Here is a 27,690-nt window from a genome sequence, read left to right as displayed (position 1 = left end):
AGTATTATTTATATACTGCCACATAGATATTTCTTGTTTCTTCACAAAGAATTTAAGCAGAATCATATGTGTACATATTTTTAGTTGTTTTTTTTTTTCCTTGTTGGTCATGGGGCTTAACTCTGGGTTTGGGTGCTATCCTTCAGCTGAAGGCTAGCTCTCTACTACTTGAGCCACTGTCATTTCCAGTTTCCTGGTGGTTGATTGGAGGTAAGAATCTCAAGGATTTTCCTGCACTGGCTGGCTTCGAAATTTAATCCTCAGATCTCAGCCTTCTGAATAGCTAGGATTACTGGCTCATATTTTTAGTTTTATTTATTTAATAATGACTAATGTAAGGCTCATACTTTTTTTTTTTTTTTTTTTTTTTTTAGTCAGGGTCTCCCTATGTAGCTCAGTCTGGCTTGGAATTTTAGATCTTCCTGCTTCTGTTTCCCTAGTGCTAGAATTTTAGGCCTGTACTAGATAGATATGCCCAGCTAGATATAAAAAGTACCAAACACCACAAAAACAATCAGATAGAAAACATAAATTTGGCTTCAGAATAATCTGAAAACTTGTGCATGGATTAAATACTTTCCTAATTTAGTGATAGAGTAATTCACCTAACTTGGTTGGGGTCCTGGGTTCTCAGCACTGTGAAAAGAATTTTTTCTTTTTGGTGCCAGTCCTGGGCGGCTTGAACTCAGCCTTTTTGCTTAAGGCTAGTGCTCTACCACTTGTTGACTAATTGAAGATGAAAGTCTCATGGACTTTCCTGCCTGAGTCACTGGCTTTTTGTTGTTGTTTGTGGGGCTTGAACTCAGGTCCTGGGCACTGTCCCTGCCTTTTTACTCAAGGCTAGCACTCTACCACTTTCAGCCACAATGCCACTTCCAGTTTTCTGGTGTTAATTAGAGATGAGATCTCATTGGTTTTCCTGCCCAGGCTGGCTTTGAACTGTGATCCTTAGATTTCAGCCTCTTGAGTAGCTAGGATTACAGGTATATAGGCTACTGGCACCCAGCTTCTTTATTTTTTTTTTTTTTTATTAAATTTTTTACTGGGCCTGCATGCTGTTCCTGAGCTTCTTTTACTCATGGCTAGTGCTTTACCACTTGACTCACAGCTCTACTTCTGGCTTCTTTTGTTTATTGGAGATAAGAGTCTTAGGGACTTTTCTACTTAGGCTGGTTTCAAACTTTAGTTCTCAAATCTCAGCCTTCTGAGTAGTAAGTATTACAGGCATGAGCTACTGGTCCCTCGCTGCTCAGTTTTTGTTTTTGTTTTTCCCCAGAAATATTTTTCAGTTAGGTACATGTCTAATGAAAGCAAAATGTAGATTATAATATGAGAATGACAGAAACCAGTTGTTATTACACAAAGAAAAATACCAGATTTTGGAGCTGGGAAGGTGGCTCAGTGGTAGAGCGCTTGCCTTGCATGCATGAGGCCCTGGGTTCGATTCCTCAGCACCACATAAGCAAAAAGAAAAAAGCCGGAAGTGGTGCTGTGGCTCAAGTGGTAGAGCGCTAGTCTTGAGCCAAAGAACTGAGGAACAGCACCTAAGCCCAGAGTTCAGGCCCCACGACCGGACCCAAAAAAAAAAATACCAGATTTTAATTCACCTTATTGATTTGAGTACTTTATTATTAACTATAATCTTAAAAGTTATGGTATAAATTTAATTTTGAATTGAGAGTGATTCTGCCTAACTTGATGTGTGAATTAACTTTTTTTTTTTTTTTTTTTTTTGCCAGTCCTGGGACTTGAATTCATGGCCTGGACACTGTCCCTGAGCTGCTTTTGCTCAAGGCTAGTGTTCTACCACTTGAGCCATAGCGCCACTTCTAGCTTTTTTTGTTTATGTGGTACTGAGGAATCAAACCCATGGCTTCATGCATGCTAGTCAAGCATTCTACCACTAAGCCACATTCCCATCCCCATGTAGACTAACTTTTAAGCATTACCTTCTGTTTACTAGCTGCAGAATTTAACCAATGAGTCTTGCTATTATGTACTTGCACCTATTTGTGTATATGTATACATATACACATGTGTGTGTCATAATTCATTATTCTTTAAAGAAATTTCAGATGGACAGAGATCTGGAGACCAGCTAAAGCGGGGTAGGCGGAAAGGAAGAAACAAACAGGAAGTTCCTGCATTTGCTGAGCCCGACACAGCCGTAGAAGTCAAAACACCTTTTGATTTGGCTAAGGTAGGTGGTTTTATTTTGTTTTGTTTTGTCATTTGTGGGCTTCAACTTGGGCCCTGGACGCTGTCCTTGAGCTCTTTGCTCTAGGCTCTACCACTTTGAGTCACAGCACCACTTCTGGTTTTCTGGAGGTTAATTGGAGGTAAGAATCTCGGGGAGCTGGAAATAGATGGCTCACGCCTATAATCCTAGCTACACAGGAGGCTGAGATCTGAGGATCAGGGTTCAAAGACAGCCCAGGTAAGAAAGCCCATGAGACTCTTGTTTTTGTTTTGTTTGGTTTGGTTTGGTCGGTCCTGGAGCTTGAACTCTGGATTTGGGCGCTGTCCCTGCACTCTTCAGCTCAAGGCGAGCGCTCTACCACTTTAGCCACAGCGCCACTCCAGTTTTCTAGTGATTTATTGGAGATAAGAGTCTCACGGACTTTCCTGCTCAGGCTGGCTTTGAACCTTGATCCTCAGATATCAGCCTTCTGAATAGCTAGGATTACAGCCACCATCGCCTGGCTTGCCCATGAGACTCTTTTTTTTTTTTTTTTTTGGGGGGGGGGTCCGGTCGTGGGGCCTGAACTCTGGGCCTGGGCACTGTCCCTCAGCTCTTCAGCTCAAGGCTAGCGCTCTACCACTTTAGCCACAGCGCCACTTCTGGCTTTTTGCTTTTTGCTTATGTGGTGCTGAGGAATCGAACCAGGGCCTTGAGCATGCAAGGCAAGCGCTCTACCACTGAGCCACCTTCCCAGCCCGCCCATGAGACTCTTAACCTCTAATAAGCCACTAGAAAACTGGAAGTGGCACTGTGGCTCAAGTGGTAGAGCACTCATCTTGAGCTGAAGAGCTGAGGGACAGCACCCAGGCCCAGCATTCAAGTCCCATAACCAACAGCAGCAGCAGCAGCAGCAGCAGCAACAACAACAAAAACAAAAGAATATTGGAGACTTTCCTGCCTGGACTGGCTTTTAACCTAGTCCTCAGATCTCAGCCTCCTGGGTAGCTAGTGATTACACTTGTGAGCTACAGCAGCTGGCTTAAGGTGAGTGTTTATAAATAAAAATGAAGCTTTTTTGGCTATATAGAAAAAACTAATACATCTAAAAGGTATCAGTGAGTCAAGTATACAAATTGATCTACAATATTAATTTTAAGCAAACGACTTCTTTTTTTTTTTTTTTTTTTTGTCGGTTGTGGTACTTGAACTCTGGGCCTGGGCGCTGTCCCTCAGCTCTTCAGCTCAAGGCGAGCGCTCTACCACTTGAGCTACCGCGCCACTTCCGGTTTTCTGGTGGTTTATTGGAGATAGGAGTCTCATGGTCTCTCCTGCCAGGGCTGGCTTTGAACCGCGATCCTCAGATCTCAGCCTCCTGAGTAGCTAGGATTACAGGCGTGAGCCACCAGCGCCCGGCTTAAGCAAACGACTTCTAGGGAAAGTTAGTGTTACTGATGACATACATACTGCTTTCCTTTTTTTTTTTTGTTAGTTGTGGGGCCTCAACCCGGGTGCCATCCCTGAGCTCTTTAGCTCATGGTTAGCATTCTACCACTTGAGCCAAGGCACCATTTCTGGTTTTCTATTGGTTAAATGGAGATAAGAGTCTCATGGACTTTGCTGCCCAGGCTGGCTTTAAACCTCGATCTTCAGATCTTAGCCTTCTGAGTACCTAGGATTACAGGTGTGAGCCACCGGTGCCCAGCCACATACTGCTTTTTATGTGGAAAATTTTTTGTTTTATGCAGTACTGAAGCCCAAACACATGGCCTTTGAGTGCTAAGCTAGTAGCAAGCATGCTGGCATATGCCTGTACAGTAATCTTAGGGCTCAGGAGGTTGAGGCAGGATAGCCAAAAGTTTGAAGTCAGTCTGGTCATATAAATGAGTTCTAAGCTCACACACAGAAAGCTTCTTTTTCTTTAATTAATTCTTTAATTTTTCTTTTACTGAAACTACCAAAGTAGTATTTAAAGTGGTTATAGTAAGCAGGTCTGGTAGGACATGTGTATAATCCCATCTGCTTGACAAGCTTAATGAAGATGAAGCACAAGATCAAGGCCTGCCTGGGCAACTGAAACCCTCTCTTAAATAGGGGCTGAATGCTGGTGACTCACATTTGTAATCATAGCTACACTAGGGGCTGAGATCTGAAGATTGGGGTTCAAAGGCAGACAAATCCAGAAGTCTCTTACCTCCAATTAGCAAGCAAAAATCAGATGTAGGAGTGCAGCTCAAGTGGTAGAGTGCCAGCCACAGGCAAAAAGCCCAACTGAGAGCATGATGTCTAATTTAATTCTCAAGACAATTTTTTCTAACCATGGTAAAAAAAAATACTCTCTTAAAATTTCTACTAATCGGTAAAGCATAGAGAGAGAGAGAGAGAGAGAAAGAGAGAGAGAGAGAGAGAGAGAGAGAGAGAGTGTGTGTGCGCGTGCGTGTGTGCGTGCGTGCGTGTGTGTGTGTACTAGTCAGCTGTCCCTTAGCTTTTTTATTTTATTTATTTTATTTTTTATTCTTAAGACTAGTACTTTAGGGGGTTGGGAAGGTGGCTCAATAGTAGAGCGCTTGCCTTGCATGCATGAGGCCCTGGGTTCGATTCCTCAGCACCACATAAGCAGAAAAAAAAAAGCCAGAAGTGGCACTGTGGCTCAAGTGGTAGAGCGCTAGCCTTGAGCTGAAGAGCTGAGGGACAGCGCCCAGGCCCAGAGTTCAGGCCCCACGACCGGACCCCCCCCCCCAAAAAAAAAAAAAAAAGATATGGCAGTTGTACTGTAAAAGAGTTCTAGTTATTCTGTATCCTTACAAACACTTTTTTTTTTTTTTGCAGTCATGGAGCTTGAATTTAGGGCCTAGACATTTTCCCTAAGCGTTTTTGCGCAAGTGTCCTACTACTGTGAGCCACACTGCCACTTCTGGTTTTCTGGTGGTAAATTGGAGCTATGGCTGCATTTCCAGTTAAGTGGAGATAAGAGTCCCACAGATTTTCCTGCCTAGGCTGGCTTTGAACTGTGATCCTCAGATCTCAGCCTACTGAGTAGTGAGGATTATAGGTATGAGTAACCAGTGTCTAGCAACATAGTATTTTTTTTGGGGGGGGGGAGTCCGGTTGGTCGTGGGGCCTGAACTCTGGGCCTGGGCGCTATCTCTCACCTCTTCAGCTCAAGGCTAGCGCTCTACCACTTGAGCCACAGTGCCACTTCCGGCTTTTTTCTTTTTGCTTATGTAGTGCTGAGGAATCGAACCCAGGGCCTCATGCATGCAAGGCAAGCGCTCTACTACTGAGCCACCTTCCCAGCCCCGCAACATAGAACTTAATGTCTCAGATCCATAATTATAACTAATTCTTATTTCTCTCCCTTTCATGGTAATTAGATAATTTAGAGGCTAAATTTTAACAGAACTTGCTTATTTCCTTTTTAATTGTTTTCATGTTATTATTCAGTATTATTATTGTAATGTCTTTGTGTTAATTAGGCACATGAAAATAGTAACTCTGTTAAGAAGAAGACAAAATTTGTCAATTTATACACAAGAGAGGGACAAGACAAGCTTGCAGTCCTGCTTCCTGGTCGCCACCCTTGTGATTGCCTGGGCCAGAAGCACAAGCTCATCAATAACTGCCTGGTCTGTGGACGTATTGTCTGCGAACAAGAGGGTTCTGGCCCCTGCTTATTCTGTGGCTCTCTGGTAAATTCTTTTTTTTTTTTTTAATTTTATTTTACTTTGGGTTAATGCACAAAGCCATTCAAATCTTGTTTAATTTCTCTTTTTCTAGTAAATTTCTTCTCTAAAATGTCCAATGAAACCTAGCGCTCAGGGCTGCAACATCCTGGGTTCGATCCCCAGTACCAAAAAAAAAGAAAAGACAAAAAAAAAAAAAAAAAAAGAAAAGAAACCTAGCACTCAGGATGCTGAAGTAGGGGTTGTGTTGTGAAGTTAAGGGCAACCTGGGACTCATAGTGAAAACCTCTAAAAAAAAAAAATTCAATGAATGCTGGGAACAGTGATTTGATTTCTCAAAAATCCAAGGATATAGTCTAGTACTGAGGCCTAGTAGTGATGAGTTCTTTGTTTGTTTTTATTTTTATATTGTAGACAAAGTCACATTGCAGAGCCCAGGTGGCCTAGAATTCACTATGTAGCAAGGTTGATCTCCATCTTTTTTTTTTTTTTGTCAGTTGTGGGGCTTGAACTCTGGGCTTGAGTGCTGTCCTTTACCTCTTCAGCTCAAGGCTAGCACTCTACCACTTAAGCTATAATGTCACTCTGATTTTCTGATGCTTAATTGGTGATAGGAGTCAAAAGACTTTCCTGCCCTGGCTGGCTTTGAACTTCAGTCCTCAGATCTCAGCCTACTGAGTAGCTAGGATTACAAGCGTGAGCCACTGGCGCCAGGCTCTGGTTCTTTTTAATAAGACATCTGCTTTTAATTTCTTTTGTTAGATTTGGACTTCATTGTTAGAATTAGATGACTTTAAAAATAAAATCTTATGGGGCTGGGAAGGTGGCTCAGTGGTAGAGCGCTTGCCTTGCATGCATGAGGCCCTGGGTTCGATTCCTCAGCACCTCATAAGCAAAAAGAAAAAAAGCCAGAAGTGGCTGGCGCTGTGGCTCAAGTGGTAGAGCGCTAGCCTTGAGCTGAAGAGCTGAGGGACAGTGCCCAGGCCCAGAGTTCAGGCCCCACGACCGGACCCAAAAAAACAAAACAAAAATAAATAAATAAAATAAAAAAAATAAAATCTTATTCTTGAGTGCAAGTCCAGCACTAGAAAAAAAACGATAAAATATATGAATTGTCCAATATTCTCAACAGAAACAAATACTTGTCCTTCAAAAGTAGATTAGAGTAAAGAAAATTAAAGAAATAACACTTAGATAATTTATGGATACTTGGAGTGAAGTAAATTTTTGAATGGATCGTTCAAAGGCAAGAAATGGAAAGAGACCTAAGGCAAAACTTTATTTGGATAATTTATTTTAATTATTTTTTTCTTCTGGGTAATTAAGGAACCATCCCAGCTGGACACAGTAGTTTATCCCAGTCATACTGTGTTATTTAGCAGCATGAGATTGGGATGATCAACATTTAGGCGAGCCTGGGCAGAAAAGTCTACAGGACTCAATTTCAACAGAAGGAACCTGGATATAGTGGTATGGAAAAAAAAAAAAAAAGATAATTGAGATCCAAGTTTGTGCCTAGAGAGAAAGCAAGACCAACTAAAAAATCATTAGTGCTAGCCGGGGACTGGTGGCTCACACCTGTAATCCTAGATATGCAGGAGGCTGAGATCTGAGGATCGTGGTTCAAAGCCAGGAAAATCCATGACTCTTATCTCCAATTAATCACCAGAAAACCGGAAGTGGCACTGTGGCTCAACTGGTAGAGTACTAGCCTTGACGGAAGCTCTCCAGGACAGCACCCAAGCCCAGATTTCAAGCCCCATGACCACCACCAACAACAACAACAACAAAAAAATCACTAATGCTAGTGCAAAACAGGATTGATGGCATGGCTCAGAAGTTGAGTACCTATCTACCAAGCCTGAGCCCCTGAGTTCAAACCCCAGTAGTGGGGAAAGAAAAGTACCATCTTACTTTTTTATTGTCATAATTAACACATGATTTGAGGTTATTTTATTTATTTATTTTGATGGTTGTAAGGCTTGAACTTAGAACCTGGGCACTGTCCCTGAGCTTTTTCACTCAAGGCTAGTGTTCTACCACTTTGAATCACAGCACCACTTCCAGTTTTCTGGTGGTTAACTGGAGATAAGAGTCTCATGGAGTTAGCTGCCTATGCTGGTTCTGAACTGTGATCCTCAGATCTCAGCCTCCTAAGTAGCTGGATTGCATGAGTCACTGGTGCCCAGCTTGAGGTTGCTTTTTAAGATCTGTCAAGCAAACAATATATAATATATATTTTTTACTCATTTTTATAGGTATGTACTCACGAAGAACAGGATATTTTACAACGTGACTCAAACAAAAGCCAAAAACTGTTAAAGAAGCTTATGTCAGGTAGACCCAACTTTCTAATTGAATTACTATGGCAACACATACATTTTCTTGTATATGTGATTGTTTCTCTCTTTTTTTGTTATTGTTATTGGTCCTAGAGCTTGAATTCAAAGCCTGGGTGCTATCCCTGAGCTCTTTTTGCTCAAAGCTAGAGCTCTACCACTTCGAGCCACAACTCTATTTCCAGTTTCTGAGTAATTAATTGGAGATGGGCTAGGTACTGGTGGCTCATTCCTGCAATCCTAGCTACTCAGGAGGCTGAGATCTAATATTCATGGTTCAAAGCCAGCCCAGGCCCTGAATTCAAGCCCCAGGACTGGCAAAAATAAGAAAGAAAGAAATGAATGAATGAATGGTTGAGTGCTAGCCTTGAGCCAGAGAGCTCACAGACAGTGCCTGGATACCAAGTTCAAACCCCAAACCTGGGGGGACAAAAGTAGCTCAGTTAATTTATTGTCATCTCTGAACTTGAGTTTCCTTATTTTTAAACAAAGGTAATGAAACTTGTATTTTTTTCTTTTTTATTTAGCATATAAAAGTACATTTAGAGATGATAAAAGAGTCCCATTCAGTTATTCATTGACAAGGCTTTTCCTTTCTTTTTTCCTTTGGTAGTACAGAGGATGGAACCCAAAGCCTTATATATTCCAAGCAAGATTTCTACCACTGAAGTACTTCCTCAGCTCTGTAGGCATTTTTATGTTCTGTTGTTAACAAATTTGGTATCCTTAATGATTTGAATATCTGTAATGAAAGAGACACACTGTGTTAAATGTCATTGATAGTTAATTGATCAGGCATGGCCTACACACCTGTTTGTTTTCCATTGAAATGAAGGGTCTAGACCATCAGACCAGAACCAAATAATGTGTTCTTTGCTACACAGTAATTCAACTCATTACTAATGTAGCTGATTCTGTTTGATTTCTTAATTGAATTTCAGGCTCGGAGAATTCTGGAAAAGTGGATGTCTCTACCAAGGACCTTCTTCCTCATCAAGAATCTCGGCTTAAGTCTGGTCTGGAGAAGGCTATCAAGCATAAAGACAAGTTGTTAGAGTTTGACAGAACTAGGTATGATAGAGTTAGAAGAAGTGCTAAGAAATAGCTTACCATAGATTCTGACTTTTGGGGCTGGGAAGGTGGCTCAGTGGTAGAGTGCTTGCCTTGCATGCCTGAGGCCCTGGGTTCGATTCCTCAGTACCACATAAGCAAAAAGAAAAAAGCTGGAAGTGGCACTGTGGCTCAAGTGGTAGAGCGCTAGCCTTGAGCTGAAGAGCTGAGGGACAGCGCCTAGGCCCAGAGTTCAGGCCTCACGACTGGACCCCCCCAAAAAAAAAGAAAAAAGAAAAAAACATCAATTCTGACTTAAAAAATATATATATGTATATGTGTATATATATATATATATATATATATATTTATTTATTTATTTATTTATTTATTTATTTTGTTGCTCATGGGGCTTGAACTCTGGGCCTGGACGCTGTCCCTGCTCTTCAGCTGAAGGCTAGCACTCTATCACTTGAGCCACAGTGCCACTTCCGGTTTTCTGGTAGTTTCTTAGAGATAAGAGTCTCAAGGACTTTTCCTGCCTGTGCTGGTTTTGAACCGTGATCCTTAGATCTCAGTCTCCTGAGTATCTAGGATTATAGGCATGAGCCATTTGGAGCCCTGATATTTTTGATATTTGATTGATTGATTGACTTTTCCTGGTCTTGGGGCTTAAACTCTGGGCCTGGGCACTGTTCCTGAGCTCTTTTTGTACAAGGCTAGTACTCTACCATTTGAGCCACAGCGTCACTTTTGGCGATTCTGTGATTAATTGGAGATAAGAAGCTCAAGAAACACTGGGAATGTGGCTTAATGGTAAAGTTCTTGCCCAGCACGCATGAAGCCCTGGGTTGGATTCCTTAGTACAGAAAAAGCTGGAAGTAGCTCTGTGGCTCAATTTGGTCTAGCTCTAGCCTTGAGCCAAAGAAGCTCAGGGATAGTGTCTAGGCCTTGAGTTCAAACCCTAGGACTGGCAAAAAATAAAGTCTTGGCGCTGGGAAGGTAGAATGCTTGCCTTTCATGCATGAGGGCCTAGGTTCAATTCCTCAGCACCACATAAGCAGAAAAAAGCCGGAAGTGGGGCTGAGGCTCAAGTGGTAGAGCACTAGTCTACAGCTGAAGAGCAGGGACAGCGTCCAGGCCCAGAGTTCAAGCCCCATGAGCAACAAAATATATATATATATATATATATATATATATATATATATATATATATATATATATATATATATATATATACACATATATATATATATACATATACATATATATATATATATTTTTTAAGTCAAAATTGATGTTTTTTTCTTTTTTCTTTTTTTTTTGGGGGGTCCAGTCGTGAGGCCTGAACTCTGGGCCTAGGCGCTGCTGGGGGACAGTGCCCAAGCCCAGAGTTCAGGCCCCACAACCGACAAAAAACAAAACAAAACAAAAAAAGTCTCAGGGACTTTCCTGCCCAGGCCAGCTTGAATCAGCCTCCTGAGTAGCTAGGATGGCAGGCATGAGCCACTAGTACCCAGCAGATACTTTTTTTTCTTTTTTGGTGGGGGAGGGGGAGGGAATGGTTGTGGGGCCTGGACTTAGGGTCTGGGCACTGTCCCTGAGCTCTTTTGCTAAAGGTTAGTGCTGTACCACTTCGAGTCACAGCTCCACATCCAGTTTAATGGTTAATTGGAGATAAGAGTCTCACAGACCTTCCTGTAATCCTAGTTACTCAGCTGCATACTGAGGTCTGAGAATTGAGGTTTGAAGCTCTGAGCTATATCTTCTAGTGATGTCCCCGTCTTTTAACTATTGGATAGCGTCTCCAGTTTTGCCCAGGTCAGCACGCACCATGATCCTCCTATATATGCCTTTGATGTAGCTGGGATTACAGATGTGAGCCACTACCTGCAGTCTGCATTTCTGGATAAATAGAAATTAGAAGAAAATCTCTCCTACTGATGTTATTGTTTTGCTGGTGTGTTCAAAAGTACCTGTTTTATTGTCTAGACTTATTGCTTATCTTACTGGTATTATATCAATAAGAATCCTGAGTTCTAACTATTTATTTTTTTGCCAGTCCTGGAGCTTGAACTCAGGGCCTATATGCTGTCCCTGAGCCTCTTTGTGCTCAAGGCTAGCACTCTACCATAGCACTACAGTGCCACTTCTGGCTTTTTTTTTTTTCCCCCGTCGGTCATAGGGCCTAAACTCTTCAACTCAAGGCCAGCGCTCTAACACTTGAGCCACAGTGCCACTTCCAGCTTTTTCTGCTTATGTGGTACTGAGGAATTAAACCCAGAGCCATATGCATGCAAGGAAAGCACTCTACCACTAAGCCACCTTCCCAGCCCCCTTCTGGCTTTTTTAAGTAGGCTGAGATAGGAGGATTGCTGTTCTAAGCCAGCCTGGGCAGGAAAGTCAATGAGGCTCTTATCTCCATTTAACCCCAGAAAACTGGAAGTGTCACTGTGGCTCAAATGGTAGAGCTCTAGCCTTGAGCTGAAGAGCTGAGGGACAGCACCCAGGCCCAGAGTTCAAGCCCTATGACCAACCAAAAAAAGGGGGGGGTGACATCTACAGGATTCCATTAGTTTCTTTGTCAGTTTCTGTGTCAGTTTGATCTTAGAGCCCTGAGTGTTGTATCTTGGAATGGGGTCCCAAAGTGTTGGTCAAGAACTGGAGGTTGGGGGCTGGGAAGGTGGCTCAGTGGTAGAGTGCTTGCCTTGCATGCATGAGGCCCTGGGTTCGATTCCTCAGCACCACATAAGCAAAAAGAAAAAAAGCCGGAAGTGGCGCTGTGGCTCAAGTGGTAGAGCGCTAGCCTTGAGCTGAAGAGCTGAGGGACAGCGCCCAGGCCCAGAGTTCAGGCCCCACAACGGGACCAAAAAAAAAAAAAAAAAAAAAGAACTGGAGGTTGGCCAGTCGCTAGTGGCTCACACCTGTAATCCTAGCTACTCAGGAGGCTGAGATCTGAGGATCACGTTTCAAAGCCAGCCTGGGCAGTAAAGTCCATGATCTCCAATAAACCACCAGAAAACTAGAAGTTACTCTGTGGCTCAAGTGGTAGAGTCCTCGCCTTGAGCTGAAGAGCTGAGGGACAGCACCCAGGCCCAGAGTTCAACTCCTCAACCAACAAAAATAAAAAAGAATTGAAGGTTGAAAAGAAGGGATGTAGAAACTGACATATAGTAGTAGAGGGGACAATGTCCTAAGTAGAATGTCCTTAAGAGTAATTTGAGAAGTGGTCCTGTGGTTCAAAGTGGTAGAGCATTAGCTAGCCTTGAGCAAAAGAACTCAAGGACAATGTCTAGTCCCTGAGTTCAAGCCCCAAGACTGAAAAAAAAAAAAAAAAGTAAATTGAACTGGGTGCCAGTGGCTCACGTCGGTGATCTTGTCTTCTCAGGAAGCTGATATCTGAGATCACAGTTTGAAGCCAGCTTGGGCAGCAAAGTCTGTGAGATGCTTACCTCCAGTTAACTACCAGAAAACTGGATCTGAAACTGTGGCTCTAAGTGGCAGAGTGCTAGCCTTGAACACAAAAGCTTAGGGACAGTGCCCAGACCCTGAGTTCAAGCCCCATTACTGACCAAAAAAAAAAAAAAAAGAAAAAGGAAAATTGAGCTGAGTGCTAGTATCTCACACCTGTAGTCCTAACTACTCAGGAGGCTAAGATCTGAGGATTCTGGTTCAAAGCCAGTCTCAGTAGAAAAATCATTGAACTCTTATCTCCACTTAACCAGCAAAAAGCTGGAAGTGGAGGTGTAGCTTGAGTGGTAGAGAGCCAACCTTGAGTGATAAAGCTAAGGTAGAGCCTCCCTTCCCATCCCTAAGTTCAAGCCCCAGTATGGAAGTAAAAATAAAAAATAAAATAGTTATTGAGCATGGATGCCTATAATCCTTGATACTTAGGAGGCTGAGATCTGAGAATTGCAGTACAAAGACAGCTCAGCAGACAAATCTTTAGTACTCTTATCTCCAAATAAACAGCAGAAAGCTGGAAGTGGAGCTGTGGCTCAAGTTCTAGAGCACCAGCCAAAAAGCATGAGGCCCTGAGTTTCAGCCCTAGTACTGGCAAAAAAAAAAAGAAAAAGAAATAAAGTAAATTGTTAAGCCATAGGACCTGGTTTTTATGGTAGAATCCCAGTAAGTAAATGAGCCTATAAGTAATAGACTGGATCCCAACCAGTTGTGGAAGGATAACTATTAAGTTGCTGAAACATAGTCTGAGTGGCAGCAAAACCAGACTGATGTCCAGTTTCAGAAGTGTGAGCTGCAATCTTCAGCATTGAGAAAACAAAAGAGCAAGCAAAAGAATAAGTGAAGGCTGGACTAGTCAGAAAGGTAGATTGACAGTGGATTATGGTGCTGTACTTTTCCCTTTCTGAGGTTGACCTTAGTTGTAGGAGGTGAGCTGAGCCTGCAGTGAAGATCAGATAGATGTAGAAACTGGGAATCAGAGCTTAGCCTGACTTTGGAACATTCTTGCTTCAATACTTGAAACAGTAACCTCCAGAACATAGCTACTTTGATACAGTTCCCTAGTAACTATATGTGTCAATCTTGGGTTATTTTCTATATGCTCTTGTATTTTTTTCTCTTAGCATTCGAAGGACTCAAGTCATTGATGATGAATCAGATTACTTTGCCAGTGATTCTAACCAGTGGTTGTCCAAAATTGAGCGAGAAACCCTGCAGAAGAGAGAGGAAGAGCTGAGAGAACTTCGCCATGCCTCTCGACTCTCTAAAAAAATCACCATTGACTTTGCAGGCCGGAAGATCCTAGAAGACGAAAATCCTCTAGCAGAATATCATAGCAGGTTAGTGGGCAATCCTAGAAAAGCTCTGAAAAAAAAAAAAAAAAGGAGAGATGGGGAGCCAAGGGCTGGTGGCTCACACCTGTAATCCTGGCTACTCAGGAGGCTAAACTCTGAAGATCAGGATTAGAAGCTAATCTGGGCACAAAAGTCAATGAGACTTATTTCTAATAAACTACTCAGAAGGGTTGGGAAGGTGGCTCAGTGGTAGAGCATTTGCCTTGCATGCTCGAGGCCCTGGGTTCGATTCCTCAGCACCACATAAGAAAAAAGTCGGAAGTGGTGCTGTGGCTCAAGTGGTAGAGCGCTAGCCTTGAGCTGAAGAGCTGAGGGACAGTGCCCAGGCCCAGAGTTCAGGCCCCACAACCGGACCCAAAAAAAAAAAAAACTACTCAGAAAAAGCTGGCAGTGGTGCTGTGCCTTGAGCAAAAAAGCTCAAGGACAGCACCCAGACCTAAGTTCAAAGCTCTAACAGACACAAACACACACACCAAAAAACAAAACAAAAATCACAAAAAAATCCAGAAAAACAATAAAAAAGATTTTTTTCTTTGGAGAGGGTCATCAGATTTGGCTGAATTAAAATGTTTGAAATGTATAGTTACACTTAATTAAAAGTAGCTATTTTATGTTTGTTTGTTTTTTCTCTGAACTTTGAGACTAGTACATGGAACAAAAAAAAAAAAACACCTTTTCCTCCCTTAGGATGCTGTATTAATGTAGTATAATTTGTACTGATTTTTTGTTTGTTTATTTTGTTGGTGGTGCACCTTGAACTCAGCCTGGTACTGTCCCTCAGCTCTTCAGCTCAAGGCTAGAACTCTACCACTTGAGCAACAGCACTACTTCCGGTTTTCTGGTGGTTTGTTGGAGATGAGTCCCATGGACTTTTCTGCCCGGGCTGGCTTTGAACCACAATGTTCAAGTCTCAGCCTCCTGAGTAGCCACAGGTGTGAGCTACCAGGGCCTGGCTGATTTTGTTTTTGTTTTTGTTTTTTGGCTGGTACTGAGGCTTGAATGTAGGGCCTGGGTGGTGTTGCTGAGCTTCACTTGCTCAAGGCTAACACTATCACTTGAGCCACAGCTTCCCTTCCAGCTTTTTGGTGGTTAATTGGAGATGAAGATCTCATGGAGTTTCCTGCCGCAGATTTCAGCCTCCTGAATAACTAGCATTAGAGGTATGAGCCATCAGTGCCCAGGCTTTAGATCTTTTTAAAAAATGTCATTTCTGTGGCTGGGAAGGTGGCTCAGTGGTAAAGTGCTTGCCTTGCATGCATGAGGCCCTGGGTTTGATTCCTCAGCATCACATAAGCAGAAAAAGCCAGAAGTGGTGCTGTGGCTCAAGTGGTAGAGTGCTAGCCTTGAGCTGAAGAGATGAGGGACATCGTCCAGGCCCAGAGTTCAGGCCCTAGGACTGGCAAAAACAAAAACCAAAAAAAAAAAAGTCTTTTCTTCTCCCAGGTTTTGTATTGAATTTTGTCTTTGTCTTTGTTCTTTAATGTTTTGCTCAGCTTCTCTTTAATATTTGTGTTTGTAAATTGGTCTTAATCCTACAGAAAAGTTTTCTGTTGGTGGTAAGAACAGTACAATTATTGCATCCCTTTGGATTGTTATCACAGGTTAGATGAGACCATACAGGCCATTTCCGATGGAACCTTGAACCAATCACTGATCAAATTGGATAGATCTGATGAGCCTTTGGGAGTTCTGGTAAACCCCAACCTATACCAGTCCCCTCCACAGGTTTGTATGTCTTTCTGTTCACTAATAAAGCTAGAATTTCGACTCCAAATATTTCTCCTTTCAAGTGTGCTTATTTGCTGGGTTTTAGATGCCAGTCTGTTCTCTTAACCACATATACCAACCTTATCTTCTGGTCCTATTTTTTTTTTTTATCATCAAGCCACCAAGCATGCTATAAATAAAGTTCCATATTCCTTCCCATTTTCTTCCATAATGGTCCTATTTTTTTAATGATTTTTATAGAAGTACTCCTGACAAAATGAAGTGTATTATCCTCTGAGCATTTTTTTTAAAGAAAGTGTTATTTAAATTACTGTAGGACATTAGACAAGAGGTCTGGGCGTATAGGACTGAGGATGTGGCTTATGTGGTAGAGAATTGCCATGCAAGTATGAAGCTGTAAATTTGATCATTAATGCCCTGCTTCTCCCCCTAATAGGGCTGAGGGTGTAGCTAGTGGTGGAGTGTTTTCTTAGCATGTCTGAGATCCTGTACAGGATCACCAGTACCACCAAAAAATTCTATCTTTTATTAAGTAGCTTTTTTTTTTTTGTCGGTTATGGGCCTGGACACTGTCCCTCAGTTCTTCAGCTCAAGGCTAGCACTCTACCACTTGAGCCACAGCACCACTTCCAGCTTTTTCTGCTTATGTGGTACTAAGGAATCAAACCCAGGGCCTCATGCATGCAAGGCAAGCATTCTACCACTAAGCCACTTTCCCAGCCCCGCCCCAAGTTCTATCTTTTATAGAATATGGGTAGTCCATAGAATGTTTTAATTTATTAATTTGTTATTCATTATCCAATACAGTTACAGCTTTTGTGCTGTGATAGTTTGTCACTGGAATTGGGAAGCGTTGTATGCAGACATTCTATTCTATTTGTCTCTAAGATGGACTTTTGTCATCATAACTGACTCCTACTGAATTTATAATGTCTCTACTCTTTTTTGGCTTTGTTTCAGTGAAAGATGGAGTAATATTTTCTGGGGAATATTCCTTTCCTAGTATAATTTTCTCATTATTATTACTGCTTTCATTTTACTACCTTCCCCAGGTTTTTCCCTTGCCAGGCAGAATTATATGTTTTCTTTGTTTTATTTTCCCTGTATAGTGGGTAGACCACACAAGTACAGCCTCACAGAAGAAGGCTTTCCATTCAGCAGGAATGGGATTAGAGTTCAATTTACGTCAGCATCAGTTGCGAATTCAGGATCAAGAATTCCAAGAAGGTTTTGATGGTGGCTGGTGCCTCTCTATGCATCAGCCCTGGGCTTCTTTCCTTGTCAGAGGGATTAAAAGGTAAGAATTCAAATGAATTATGGCAGTGAAAGATCCTAAAGTAACATAAATGTTTTTATGTTTATGTTACTCTAAGATTAGAATTTATTTTCTCCAATGTAGTGATGATTTATAATATTGTTCTTCAGTACACAGGTCTTCAAATAGGGCCTGATATGGTGATGTATACCTGTATCTTGGTACTTGGGAGACTGATAGTAGGATCAAGAGTTTGATGTTAGCTTGTGCTACATTAGCATGACCCTGTCTCAAAAAAAAATTTAGCCAGGGCCCGGTGCCGGTGGCTCACACCTGTAATCCTAGCTACTCAGGAGACTGAGATCTGAGGATCACAGTTCAAAGCCAGCCTGGTCAGGAAAGTCTGTGAGACTCTTATCTCCAATAAACCACTAGAAAACTGGAAGTGGTGCTGTGGCTCAAGCGGTAGAGCGCTCTCTTTGAGCTAAAGAACTGAGGGACAGTACCCAGGTCCAGAGTTCAAGTCCCCGCAACTGACAAAAAAAATAAAAAATGCCGGGCGCTGGTGGCTCACGCCTGTAATCCTAGCTACTCAGGAGGCTGAGATCTGAGGATCGCAGTTCAAAGCCAGCCCGGGCAGGAGAGACTGTGAGACTCCTATCTCCAATTAACCACCAGAAAACCGGAAGTGGCGCTGTAGCTCAAGTGGTAGAGCGTTCACCTTGAGCTGAAGAGCTGAAGGACAGCTCCCAGGCCCAAAGTTCAAGCCCCAGGACCGACAAAAAAATAAAAAATAAAAAAATAAATAAAAAATAAAAAATTTAGCCAGGCAAGAGCCATTGGAGTAATCCTTGACAGAGACTGCCTAGTTTCAGGCAAGGCCAGACAGAAAAAAAGTTCTTAAGCGTCTGTCCCAACCAGTGGCTGGGTGAAATGACACACTATTATCCCAAGCTACAGGGAAAATTCAATGGTTGGGTGTGGTGATGTGCACCTATCATTCCAGTGATATGGGGAAGTACAAGTAGGACGATCACATGCCAGGTCAGTCCAGGCATAGAGGTGGATGAACCCTGTCTCTGATCCATAAGAGGTTGGTGGAATAGCTCAGAAGTAGAATACCTGCCTAAGCAATCACAAGACCCTGAGTTCAAGCTCTACTACTGCCAACAAAAAGAAATATTTTAAAAATAAATATGAGTGTATATATGCATGTGATATATATACATACATTACTAAATGGTAGTATAGTAATTTTCTTCCCTTCCTTCCTTCTTTCCTTCCTTCCTTCCTTCTTTCCTTCCTTCCTTCCTTCCTTTTCTCTAGTTCTTTTCTCTTTTCTTTCTTGTGTTGGTACTGAGACTTGAAGTTAGTTCCTGAGTTCTGTCTCTGAGCTTTTTCACTTAAGGCTGGTATTCTGCCTTCCAGCATCTTGCTGGTTTATTTGAGGTAAGAGTCCTACAGACTTGCCTGCCCAGGCTGGCTTTGAAACGCAATCCTCAGATCTCAGTCTCCTGAGTAGCTAGAATTACAGACATGAGCCACTGGCACCTGGTTAGTGCCTGGCTTTATAGTCTTTTTTTTTAACTGAATACTTACAAGAATGAACTGAAGCTTGGTATGGTAGTGTGGGTATGCACTCCTAGCTACTCTGAGGCTAAGTAGGATTATGAATTGGAGGCCAGTAATACTCTTTTTTTCTTTCTTTCTTTTTTTTTTTATCAGTCCTGGGGCCTGGGTGCTGTCCCTCAGCTCTTCATCTCAATGCTAGTGCTCTACCACTTGAGCCACAGGGCCACTTCCGGCTTTTTCTGTTTATGAGGTACTGAGGAGTTGAACCCAGAGCTTCATGCATGTGAGGCAAGCACTCAACCATTAAGCCATATTCCCAGACAGTAGTAAGGATCTTATTTAGCATACATAAGGCCCTGGATTCAATATTCAATACTAGATTATAGATTGATTGATATAGCAGGTAGACAAATGTATCCAGAAATATGTAAACCATAAAAGGGTAGGAATGTAGTCTTTTCATCTTTGGAAGAAAGTCTTTTGGAGTGGATGCCTGTGGCTCATTCTATAATCTTAGCTTTTTAGGAGTATGAGATCTGAGGATCACAGTTCCAAGCCAGCCCTGGGGGGTAAGTCCAGGAATTTTTTTTTCTCCTAGTGCTTGAACTCAGGGCCTGGGCATTATCACTGGCCTATTTTGCTCTGCTACTTCAAGCTACAGAGTTACTTCTGATTTTCTGATAGTTAATTGGAGATAAGAATCTCATGGACTTTCCTGCTGGGCTCAAATCTTAGCCTCCTGAGAAGCTAGGATTATAAGCTTGTGAGATTCCTATGTCCAATTAGCTATCCAAAAAAAAAAAAAAAAAAAAAACACCTGAAAGTGGTACAGTGCTACCATTGAACAAAAAAAAGCTAAGGGACAGCACCCAGGCCCTGAGTGCAAGCCCCAGGACTAGAACAAAAAAATAGTTTCTCTGGCTAGCCATATTGAGAAACTATTTTACTATATAATCCTTTCCAAGGAAAAGTGAAGGGAAATATTGAGAGATAAATACATGTATTATAGAACTGAATCATTCTTTTTTTTTTTTTTTTTTGGTCCGGTTGTGGGGCCTGAACTCTGGGCCTGAGCACTGTCCCTCAGCTCTTCAGCTCAAGGCCAGTGCTCTACCACTTGAGCCACAGCGCCACTTCCGGCTTTTTTCTTTTTGCTTATGTGGTGCTGAGGAATCGAACCCAGGGCCTCAGGCATGCAAGGCAAGCGCTCTACCACTGAGCCAACTTCCCAGCCCCTAGAACTGAATCATTCTAGTTAATCATAATCACTATCATGGCTTCTTACGTTTCTTCTTAATTCATTTAAAAAACATTTTTTTTGGCAGAACTAAGAACTGGCTTACTAGTCAGGCACACTACCACTTGAGCTGTCCATCTGCCTCTTTTTGCATTGCTTATTTTCCAGATAAAGTTCTACTTTATGCTCAGGCCACCTGGATTCCAGTCTTCCTATTTGTGATGTTGTTTGTTGTTAGAATGACAGGTGTATGCCAGTGTATCTCGTTTCCTATGCAACTTGGGCTAATAGACACCTTCCCTGGCCACCTTACCAGCCAGTTGGTTGAGATAAAGTCTCAAGACTTTTTTTTTTGCCTAGGTTGGCCTCAAACTGTGATCCCAGAATCTCTGATGCCCTGGTAGCTGAGATTACAAGCATGTTCCACTGTGCATGGCTTCAGTTTCTACATTCACTCTTTTTTTAAATACATGGAAATAGAAATCATAAAATTAAAATAGCTAGAAAAAGAAAGCTCACCTGTAATTATATTAATATACCTAGAAAGAGCTAAGAAAAATAGCCAAGAAATAGCTGTTAGCATTTTGAAATGTTTATTTCTGTTCTTTTTCTTATGCAAATTGTCATAACGTGAGGTCATTGTATATGTTTATATTTGGTTTTTCTTTTTTTAATTTTTATTTATTTTTATTGTGAAAATACTGTACAGAGGGGTTACAATTACATGGGCAAGATAATGAATACATTTCTTACCAAGTATTGTAGCTTCCTCCTTTGTTTCCCCTTCCCATCCTCCCCCCTGCCCCCCCACCCAATCCTCCCGCCCCCCCCTTGGTTTTTCTTTTGCGTGTGTGTGGTTTGTTTGTTTGTTTGTTTGTTTTTGCAACATGCTCATTTTTCTTTTTTTTTTTTTTTTTTGGTCCAGTCGTGGGGCCTGAACTCTGGGCCTGGGTGCTGTCCCTCAGCTCTTCAGCTCAAGGCTAGCACTCTACCACTTGAGCCACAGCGCCACTTCTGGCTTTTTTTTTCTGCTTATGTGGTGCTGAGGAATCGAACCCAGGGCCTCATGCATGCAAGGCAAGCACTCTACCACTGAGCCACCTTCCCAGCCCTCATTTTTCTTTTATCTATTAGAGTTGTATATGCCTGGCAATGTCCTAGCTTAAGGGTAAAAAAAAATTTAATAAATAGAATTTTGCCTGGGTGCCAGTGGCTTATGCCTGTAATCCTACCTACTCAGGAAGCTGAGATCTTGAGGATCACAGTTCGAAGCTACCCTGGGCAGAAAAGTTCCTGTGACTTTTTTTTTTTGCCAGTCCAGGGGCTTGAACTCAGGGCCTGGATACTGTCCCTGAGCCTATTTGTACTCAAGGCTAGTGCTCTACCACTTGAGCCGCAGTGCCACTTCCAGTTGTTTTTTTTGTTGTTGTTGTTGGTTGTGGGGCTTTAACTCTGGGCTTGGGTGCTCTCCCTGCGCTCTTCAGCTCAAGGAGAGCGCTCTACCACTTTAAGCCATAGCACCACTTCCAGTTTTCTAGTGGTTTATTGGAGCTATGAGTCTCATGGACTTTGCTGCCTGGGCTGGCTTTGAACCATGATCCTCAGATCTCAGCCTCCTGAGTAGCTGGGATTACAGGTGTAATCCACTGGCGCCTGGCCTACTGTGATTCTCATATCTCAGCTTCCTGCTTAGCATTATTACAGGCATGAGCCACCGGTACCAAGTTCTGGCTTTGTCTTTTATTTTCCTTCCTCCTTCTCTCCCTCCCCCCCTCTTTCTTTCTTTCTTTCTTTCTTTCTTTCTTTCTTTCTTTCTTTCTTTCTTTCTTTCTTTCTCTTTCTTTCTTTATCTCTCCTTCCTTCCTTCCTTCCTTCCTTCCTTCCTTCCTTCCTTCCTTCCTTCCTTCCTTCCTTCCTCCCTCCCTCCCTCCCTCCCTCCTTTCTTTCTGCTGGACCTGGGGCTTGAACTGTGGGCCTGGGTGCTGTCCCTGAGCTGCTTTTGTTCAATGGGAGTGCTCTACCAGCACCTGGCTTATTTATTTTTTTAGTGCCGGTACTGGAGCTTGAACTCGGGGCCTGGGTGCTGTCCCTTAGCTTTTTCACTTAAGGCTAGCACTTTATACCACTTGAGCCATAGCTCCACTTTCAGCTTTTTGGTGGCTAATTGCCATAGCACTACTTCCAGTTTTCTAGTGTTTTATTGGAGCTACAAGTCTCACAGACTTTACTGCCTGGGCTGGCTTGGAACTGTGATCCTCAGATCTCAGCTTCCTGAGCAGATAGGATTACAGGCATGAACCACAGACTCCTGGCCTAGAATTTTAATTTCTAAAATAGTAGCTCCCTAAACCAGATTAGCCTAGTATCACAGTCTGACAAATGAAAACCCTGAGGCAAGCCAATGTATAGTAGATTGCTCAGAATCACAGAGCTAGTTAGTGACAAAGACAGAACTAAAATTATTCAGGTTTGTTAAGTTCTCTTTGCATTCCTTTGCACAAACCTCACAGTCATTTCCCTACTTTCTGGAAATAACAATTATGAGCACTTAGGACCAGCCATTTTTGCAGTGGTAATTGAACTATTTGCTTTCATTTCCCTCCTTGACTACGGTACACTCTAGTTTTCCTCTCCTATTGAAATCAGACTTGCTTGCTTTGACTTTGAAATGTGTGTGTGAATCTGGTTTTGCTCCAAGACAACCGTGCTTTCAGATGTCTGTTCTCTCATTCGATTCTCTGCAGTTTATGTGTCTCCATTTTCCAATGTAGAAAAGTAAACAACCTACCTTCTGTTAAGAGAATCAGAATGTTCACACTTGTCTCATCTTATTTTTGGATCTCTGTTACTAAGATTTTTCTCACTGAAAAGAACTATAACTATCCTATAACTAACCCCACGGAAATACATTGGGTGACTGCACTACTCAGTAACTCTTTTTTTCATACTACCCAGTAACTTTTTTTTCCTATTGTGTCAGCCACACTTGAACTCGGGGCCTTGTGTTCTCATTTGGCCTTTTTGCTTACTGCTGGCGCTCTACTACTTGAGTCGTGCTTCCACTTCGAGCTTTTTGCTGGCTACATAGAGCTAAGAATCTTTTGGCTAGGTGCCAGTGACTCATGCCTGTAATCCTAGCTACTCCCTACACTGGAACGTGGGAATTGCAGTTGAAGCCAGCCTGGGCAAGAAACTCTGTGTGACTTTTCTTTTCTTTTCTTTTCTTTTTTTTTTTTTGCTTTTTGTCGTGGAGCTTGAACTCTGGGCCTGGGCACTGTCCTTCAGTTCTTCAGCTCAAGGCTAGCACTCTACCACTTGAGCCACAGCACCACTTCTGGTTTTCTGGTGGTTTATTGGAGATAAGAGTCTCACAGACTTTCCTGCCCTGGTTGGCTTTGAACTGCTATCCTTAGATCTCAGCCTCCTGAATAGCTAGGATTACAGGCATAAGATCCTTAGATCTCAGCCTCCCGAATAGCTAGGATTATAGGCTTGAGCCACTGGTGCTCCCAGCTTTCTGTGAGATTCTTATCTCCAATAAACTATTCAAAAAAGCTGGAAGTAGCACTGTGGCTCAAGTGGTAGACCACTAGCATTGAATAAAATAACTCCAGGGCTGGGAAGGTGGCTCAGTGGTAGAGCACTTGCCTTGTATGCCTGAGGCCCTGGGTTCGATTCCTCAGCACCACATAAGCCGGAAAAAAAAAAGCCGGGAGTGGTGCTGTGGCTCAAGTGGTAGAGTGCTAGCCTTGAGCTGAAGAGCTGAGGGACAGCGCCCAGACCAAGAGTTCAGGCCCCACGACCGGACCCAAAAAAAAAGAAACAAAGAGAATAAAATAGCTCCAGGACAGCACCCAAGTTCTGAGTTCATAGCCCACAACTGACCAAAAACAAACAATAGAAAAAGTGTATCTGTGATTATGACAGTATTCCATGTAATTATTGTAGGAGGTGAAGAGAAGTGTCTTTGGTAGTTCTTAAAAAGTTGTAAAATAATGCCGGGTGTGGTGGCTCACACCTGTAATCCTAGGTACTCAGGAGGCTGAGATCTGAGGATCACTGTTTAAAAGCCAGCCTAGGCAGGAAAGGCCTTGAAACTCTTATCTCCAATAGTCCACTCAGAAAACCTGAAATGGCACTGTGGTTCAAGTGGTAGAGCGCGCTAGCCTTGAACTGAAATGCTGAGGGACAGCACCCAGACCCAGAGTTCAAGCCCCATGATCAAAAAAAAAGTTGTAGGACTGGGAAGTTGGCTCAGTGGTAGAGCGCTTGCCTTGCAATGCATGAGGCCCTGGGTTCGATTCCTCAGCACCACATTAGCAAAAAGAAAAAAGCCGGAAGTGGCGCTGTGGCTCAAGTGGTAGAGTGCTAGCCTTAAGCTGAAGAGCTGAGGGACAGCGTCCAGGCCCAGCGTTCAGGCCCCACAACCGGACCCAAAAAAAAAAAAAAAGTTGTAAAATAGGTGGGTGCTAGACTTGAGCTGAAGAGCTCAGGGATAGTGCCTAGGCCCAGAGTTCAAACCCCACAACTGACCAAAAAAAAAAAAAAAAAAAAAAAAATGCAAATACTAAAAGAGAACAAGGGAATGACACTGTCCAAAAAGAATTGTACTTTTTACCTGACTTATAAAACTGTAACCACTCTGTACATCACCTTTGTAAGAACAATAAAAAAATTTAAAAATAGCAAAGTAATTAAATTCTCTTGAATGTATTGTTAATTCTACATAAAGATTTTTTTTTATTGTGAAAATACAGAGGGATTTCAATTACATGGGCAAGATAATGATACATAAAGATTCTTTCAAACTACATAGGTTGTTTCATTTTCCACATTGAACAGAACCCTATATACACACAGGTGTGGTAGCAAAGTTTATTTTTATTTACTTGAATTCTATTAAATGGTAATTACAAATAAAATTCTTGGGGGTGAGGTGTACATAAGGACTTTCTTACATTGGATGATAGATTAACAAATCTTCAGGGACAGAGTTAACTTTCCACTTGAAGAACAAGATTTTTCTTACCTGTATGTCAATTTGGATGCCTTAAAAATAAAAGTTGGGATTATAGAAGTCCCAATATAAGTGAGAATTCCAGGTCTGAAATCATCTGTCAAGTAGTAAATTAAAGAACAGGGTTCATCCTCAAGGGAAAGGTATTATGTGACAAAAGTGTTTTTCACAAAACATTGCCTCTTGGTGAGGTATCTTCTATAGTTTGCCATAGTGTTTGTTGTATATTATGTTTCCTCTTCCAGGAAAATGGAATTTAGATTCTTCCTACTAAATTTGTATTTGTTTAAGGGTGGAGGGCAGATCCTGGTACACCCCCCACCGAGGACGACTTTGGATAGCAGCCACAGGCAAAAAACCCTCCCCTCAAGAAGTCTCAGAACTCCAGGCTACCTATCGACTTCTTCGTGGGAAAGGTATCAGTCATGCATTCTCCTTTGTTTTATTCTGGAGAGAGAAGTCATTGATTAACATTCATCTTCTTTCACTCTTTCTTCCTGTGACCTTATCTTGGCTGAAGGGAACTTTTAAACCGTTAACATGTTTATTAGTTTGTCAGGGGAAAATCATAGGCAGCTGTTCAAACCATTTATTATCTCAAGAGTACAAATAAAAGTATGTTTCGAATACCAGAAATCACCTAACTAACTAGCACCTAAATTGGTGCTGGTGGCTCACACCTGTAATCCTAGCTACTCAGGAGCCTGAGATCTGAGGATTGCAGAAGTAGAGCTTTGGCTAAGTGCTCTACCACTTTGAGTCACAATGCCACTTACAGTTTTGGCCATGAGTCTCATGGACTTTCTTATATAGGTTGGATTTGAACTGTGATCCTCAGACCTTAACTTCCTGAGTAGCTAGGATTGCAGGCATGAGCCACCAGTGCCCAGCCAAGAATCTTTTTTAGTAAATAATGAACCATATTGACACCTGTTGTCAGATATGAATAAATCAAGCATAGAATTAATTTTAGTAACCACCCCCTTTAAGTCCTGGGGAAAAAAAAACCCAAAACCTTCTTACCTGTATCTTTCCCTTTATCCAAATCATACATCTGTTTTGAAGGCAGAATGGAAGCATATTTTTGTGTATGTATATGTGTGCCAGTCCTGGGACTTGAGCTCAGGGTCTAGGCACTGTCTCTTAGCATTTTTGTTTAAGGCTGGTGCTCGAGTCTCATAGACTTTCCTGTACAGGCTGGCTTTGAGCAGTGATCCTCAGATCTGTTTCCTGAATAGCTAGGATTATAGGTGTGAGCCACCAGTGCCAGGCAAGAAAGCATAATTATAGAACTATCTTTAAAAGAAACCAGGCTAAAGTAATCACTAGGTGTCAAAAATGCATGTTTTCTTAAAAACATATTTGTTTTGACTGATATGACTGGCTTATTTTAAATGTGTGTTCTGACAATCTTTCTTATGTTCTTGTTGTTGTTTTTCCCCCATTTTAATGGTTTTCCTCTTATAGTTACCTTTCTTTGTTTCTAAAACCCATCACCAAACCTCAGTCTGATTCAGCTGAATATAGTAGGATTTGTTTAGTATGAACTTGTAGCATCCTTCAAATTTGATGGTATTAAGAACTTTTTTTTTTTTTTTTTTTTTTTTTGCCAGTCCTGGGGCTTGACTCAGGGCCTGGGCACTGTCCCTGAGCTTCTTTTGCTCAAGGCTAGCACTGTATCACTCGAGCCATAACCTACTGCCGGATTTTTCTGTATATGTGGTACTAAGGAATCGAACCCAGGGCTTCTTCACACATTTGAGTCAAACACTCTTAACACTAAGCCACATTCCCAGCCCCTAAAGAACTTTTCTAAAGGAAAAAATTCCCTACCTTAACATGTGGATAGAAGACAAAACAAGCTTCTGACTAGTTTTTTTTTTTGTTTGTGTTTTTCTTTTGCCAAAATACATTGAGTTGTGCCAAATAAAAACCTCATTGCTTTCCTTATGTCTGCAGAGATAATGGAAAAAGTTATTCAGAATTGAAAACAGATTCTTGCATTTCAGGATCACAAAGAAGGAAATTTATCCAATCCTTTTCTTATTCTTGATGCAGATGTGGAATTTCCAAATGACTATCCATCAGGTTGTCTTCTGGGATGTGTGGACCTAATTGAGTGCTTGTCCCAGAAGCAATTTAAGGAGCAGGTAAGTAGAGACTACTTGTCCTGGGCAGATGCCTGTTACTGCTTTTTCTGAAGCATTCAGTCCATGATGTTGAACTCAGGATTGGTGAATGTGTTTGAGATTTAATTTTTGTTGTTGTTGGTGGTGGTGGTAGGGCTTGAACCTGGACCTTATTCAGGAGCTTTGTCATTCAAAGATAGTGCTCTACCACTTTGAGCCATAGCACCACTTCCAGCTTTCTGGTGGTTAATTGGAGATAAGAGTCTCCTGGACTTTCCTGCTCGGGCTGGCTTTGAACCTTGATCCTCAGATTTCAGTATACTTAGTTATTCATATTTCAGTATCCTTAGTAACTAGGATTATAGGCGTGAGCCACCAGCATCAGGATGGTTTTTTTTGACTGTGACACATTGAGACTGTGCATGTATAAGTGTACATATTTGTGTATTGATGTAGGTACTTTCAATTTTTGGTCACTAAGGATTGAACTACATGACCGAAGCACATTTTTGAACAGTAGGGGGAGTCAGAGGACTTTCGTGTCATTGAAATCTTTCTGTGAGGTAAAGGTTTTGTTTTGTTATTTTGGTGCCAGTCCTAGAGCTTGAACTCAGGGCCTGGGCACTGTCCCTGAGCTTTTTCACTCAAGACTAGCACTCTACCATTTGAACCACAGCTCTACTG

The 27,690-nt window shown here is 42.0% G+C and overlaps 1 protein-coding gene across 2 annotated transcripts in view; it reads left to right on the top strand.

Annotated features, from left to right (window-relative positions):
- The window catches only part of Trip4 (thyroid hormone receptor interactor 4), a 63,047-nt gene that overhangs the window by 6,898 nt on the left and 28,459 nt on the right, over nucleotides 1-27,690 (top strand). For both annotated transcript variants that reach the window (XM_069995181.1, XM_069995182.1), the window contains exons 3-11: nucleotides 2,067-2,200; nucleotides 5,656-5,868; nucleotides 8,121-8,199; nucleotides 9,143-9,272; nucleotides 13,838-14,053; nucleotides 15,670-15,793; nucleotides 16,906-17,093; nucleotides 25,169-25,293; nucleotides 26,936-27,027. In XM_069995181.1, the coding sequence (XP_069851282.1) occupies nucleotides 2,067-2,200; nucleotides 5,656-5,868; nucleotides 8,121-8,199; nucleotides 9,143-9,272; nucleotides 13,838-14,053; nucleotides 15,670-15,793; nucleotides 16,906-17,093; nucleotides 25,169-25,293; nucleotides 26,936-27,027 (1,301 nt within the window). The remainder of the gene's footprint in view (nucleotides 1-2,066; nucleotides 2,201-5,655; nucleotides 5,869-8,120; nucleotides 8,200-9,142; nucleotides 9,273-13,837; nucleotides 14,054-15,669; nucleotides 15,794-16,905; nucleotides 17,094-25,168; nucleotides 25,294-26,935; nucleotides 27,028-27,690) is intronic.

Source organism: Dipodomys merriami, unplaced genomic scaffold (genome assembly GCF_024711535.1).
Source record: "Dipodomys merriami isolate MVZ:Mamm:240054 unplaced genomic scaffold, mDipMer1.0.p SCAF_48, whole genome shotgun sequence".
Classification (NCBI taxonomy): Eukaryota; Metazoa; Chordata; class Mammalia; order Rodentia; family Heteromyidae; genus Dipodomys; species Dipodomys merriami.
Note: the sequence above shows the minus strand (reverse complement) of the source record. Positions and strands in the feature narration are given on the sequence as shown.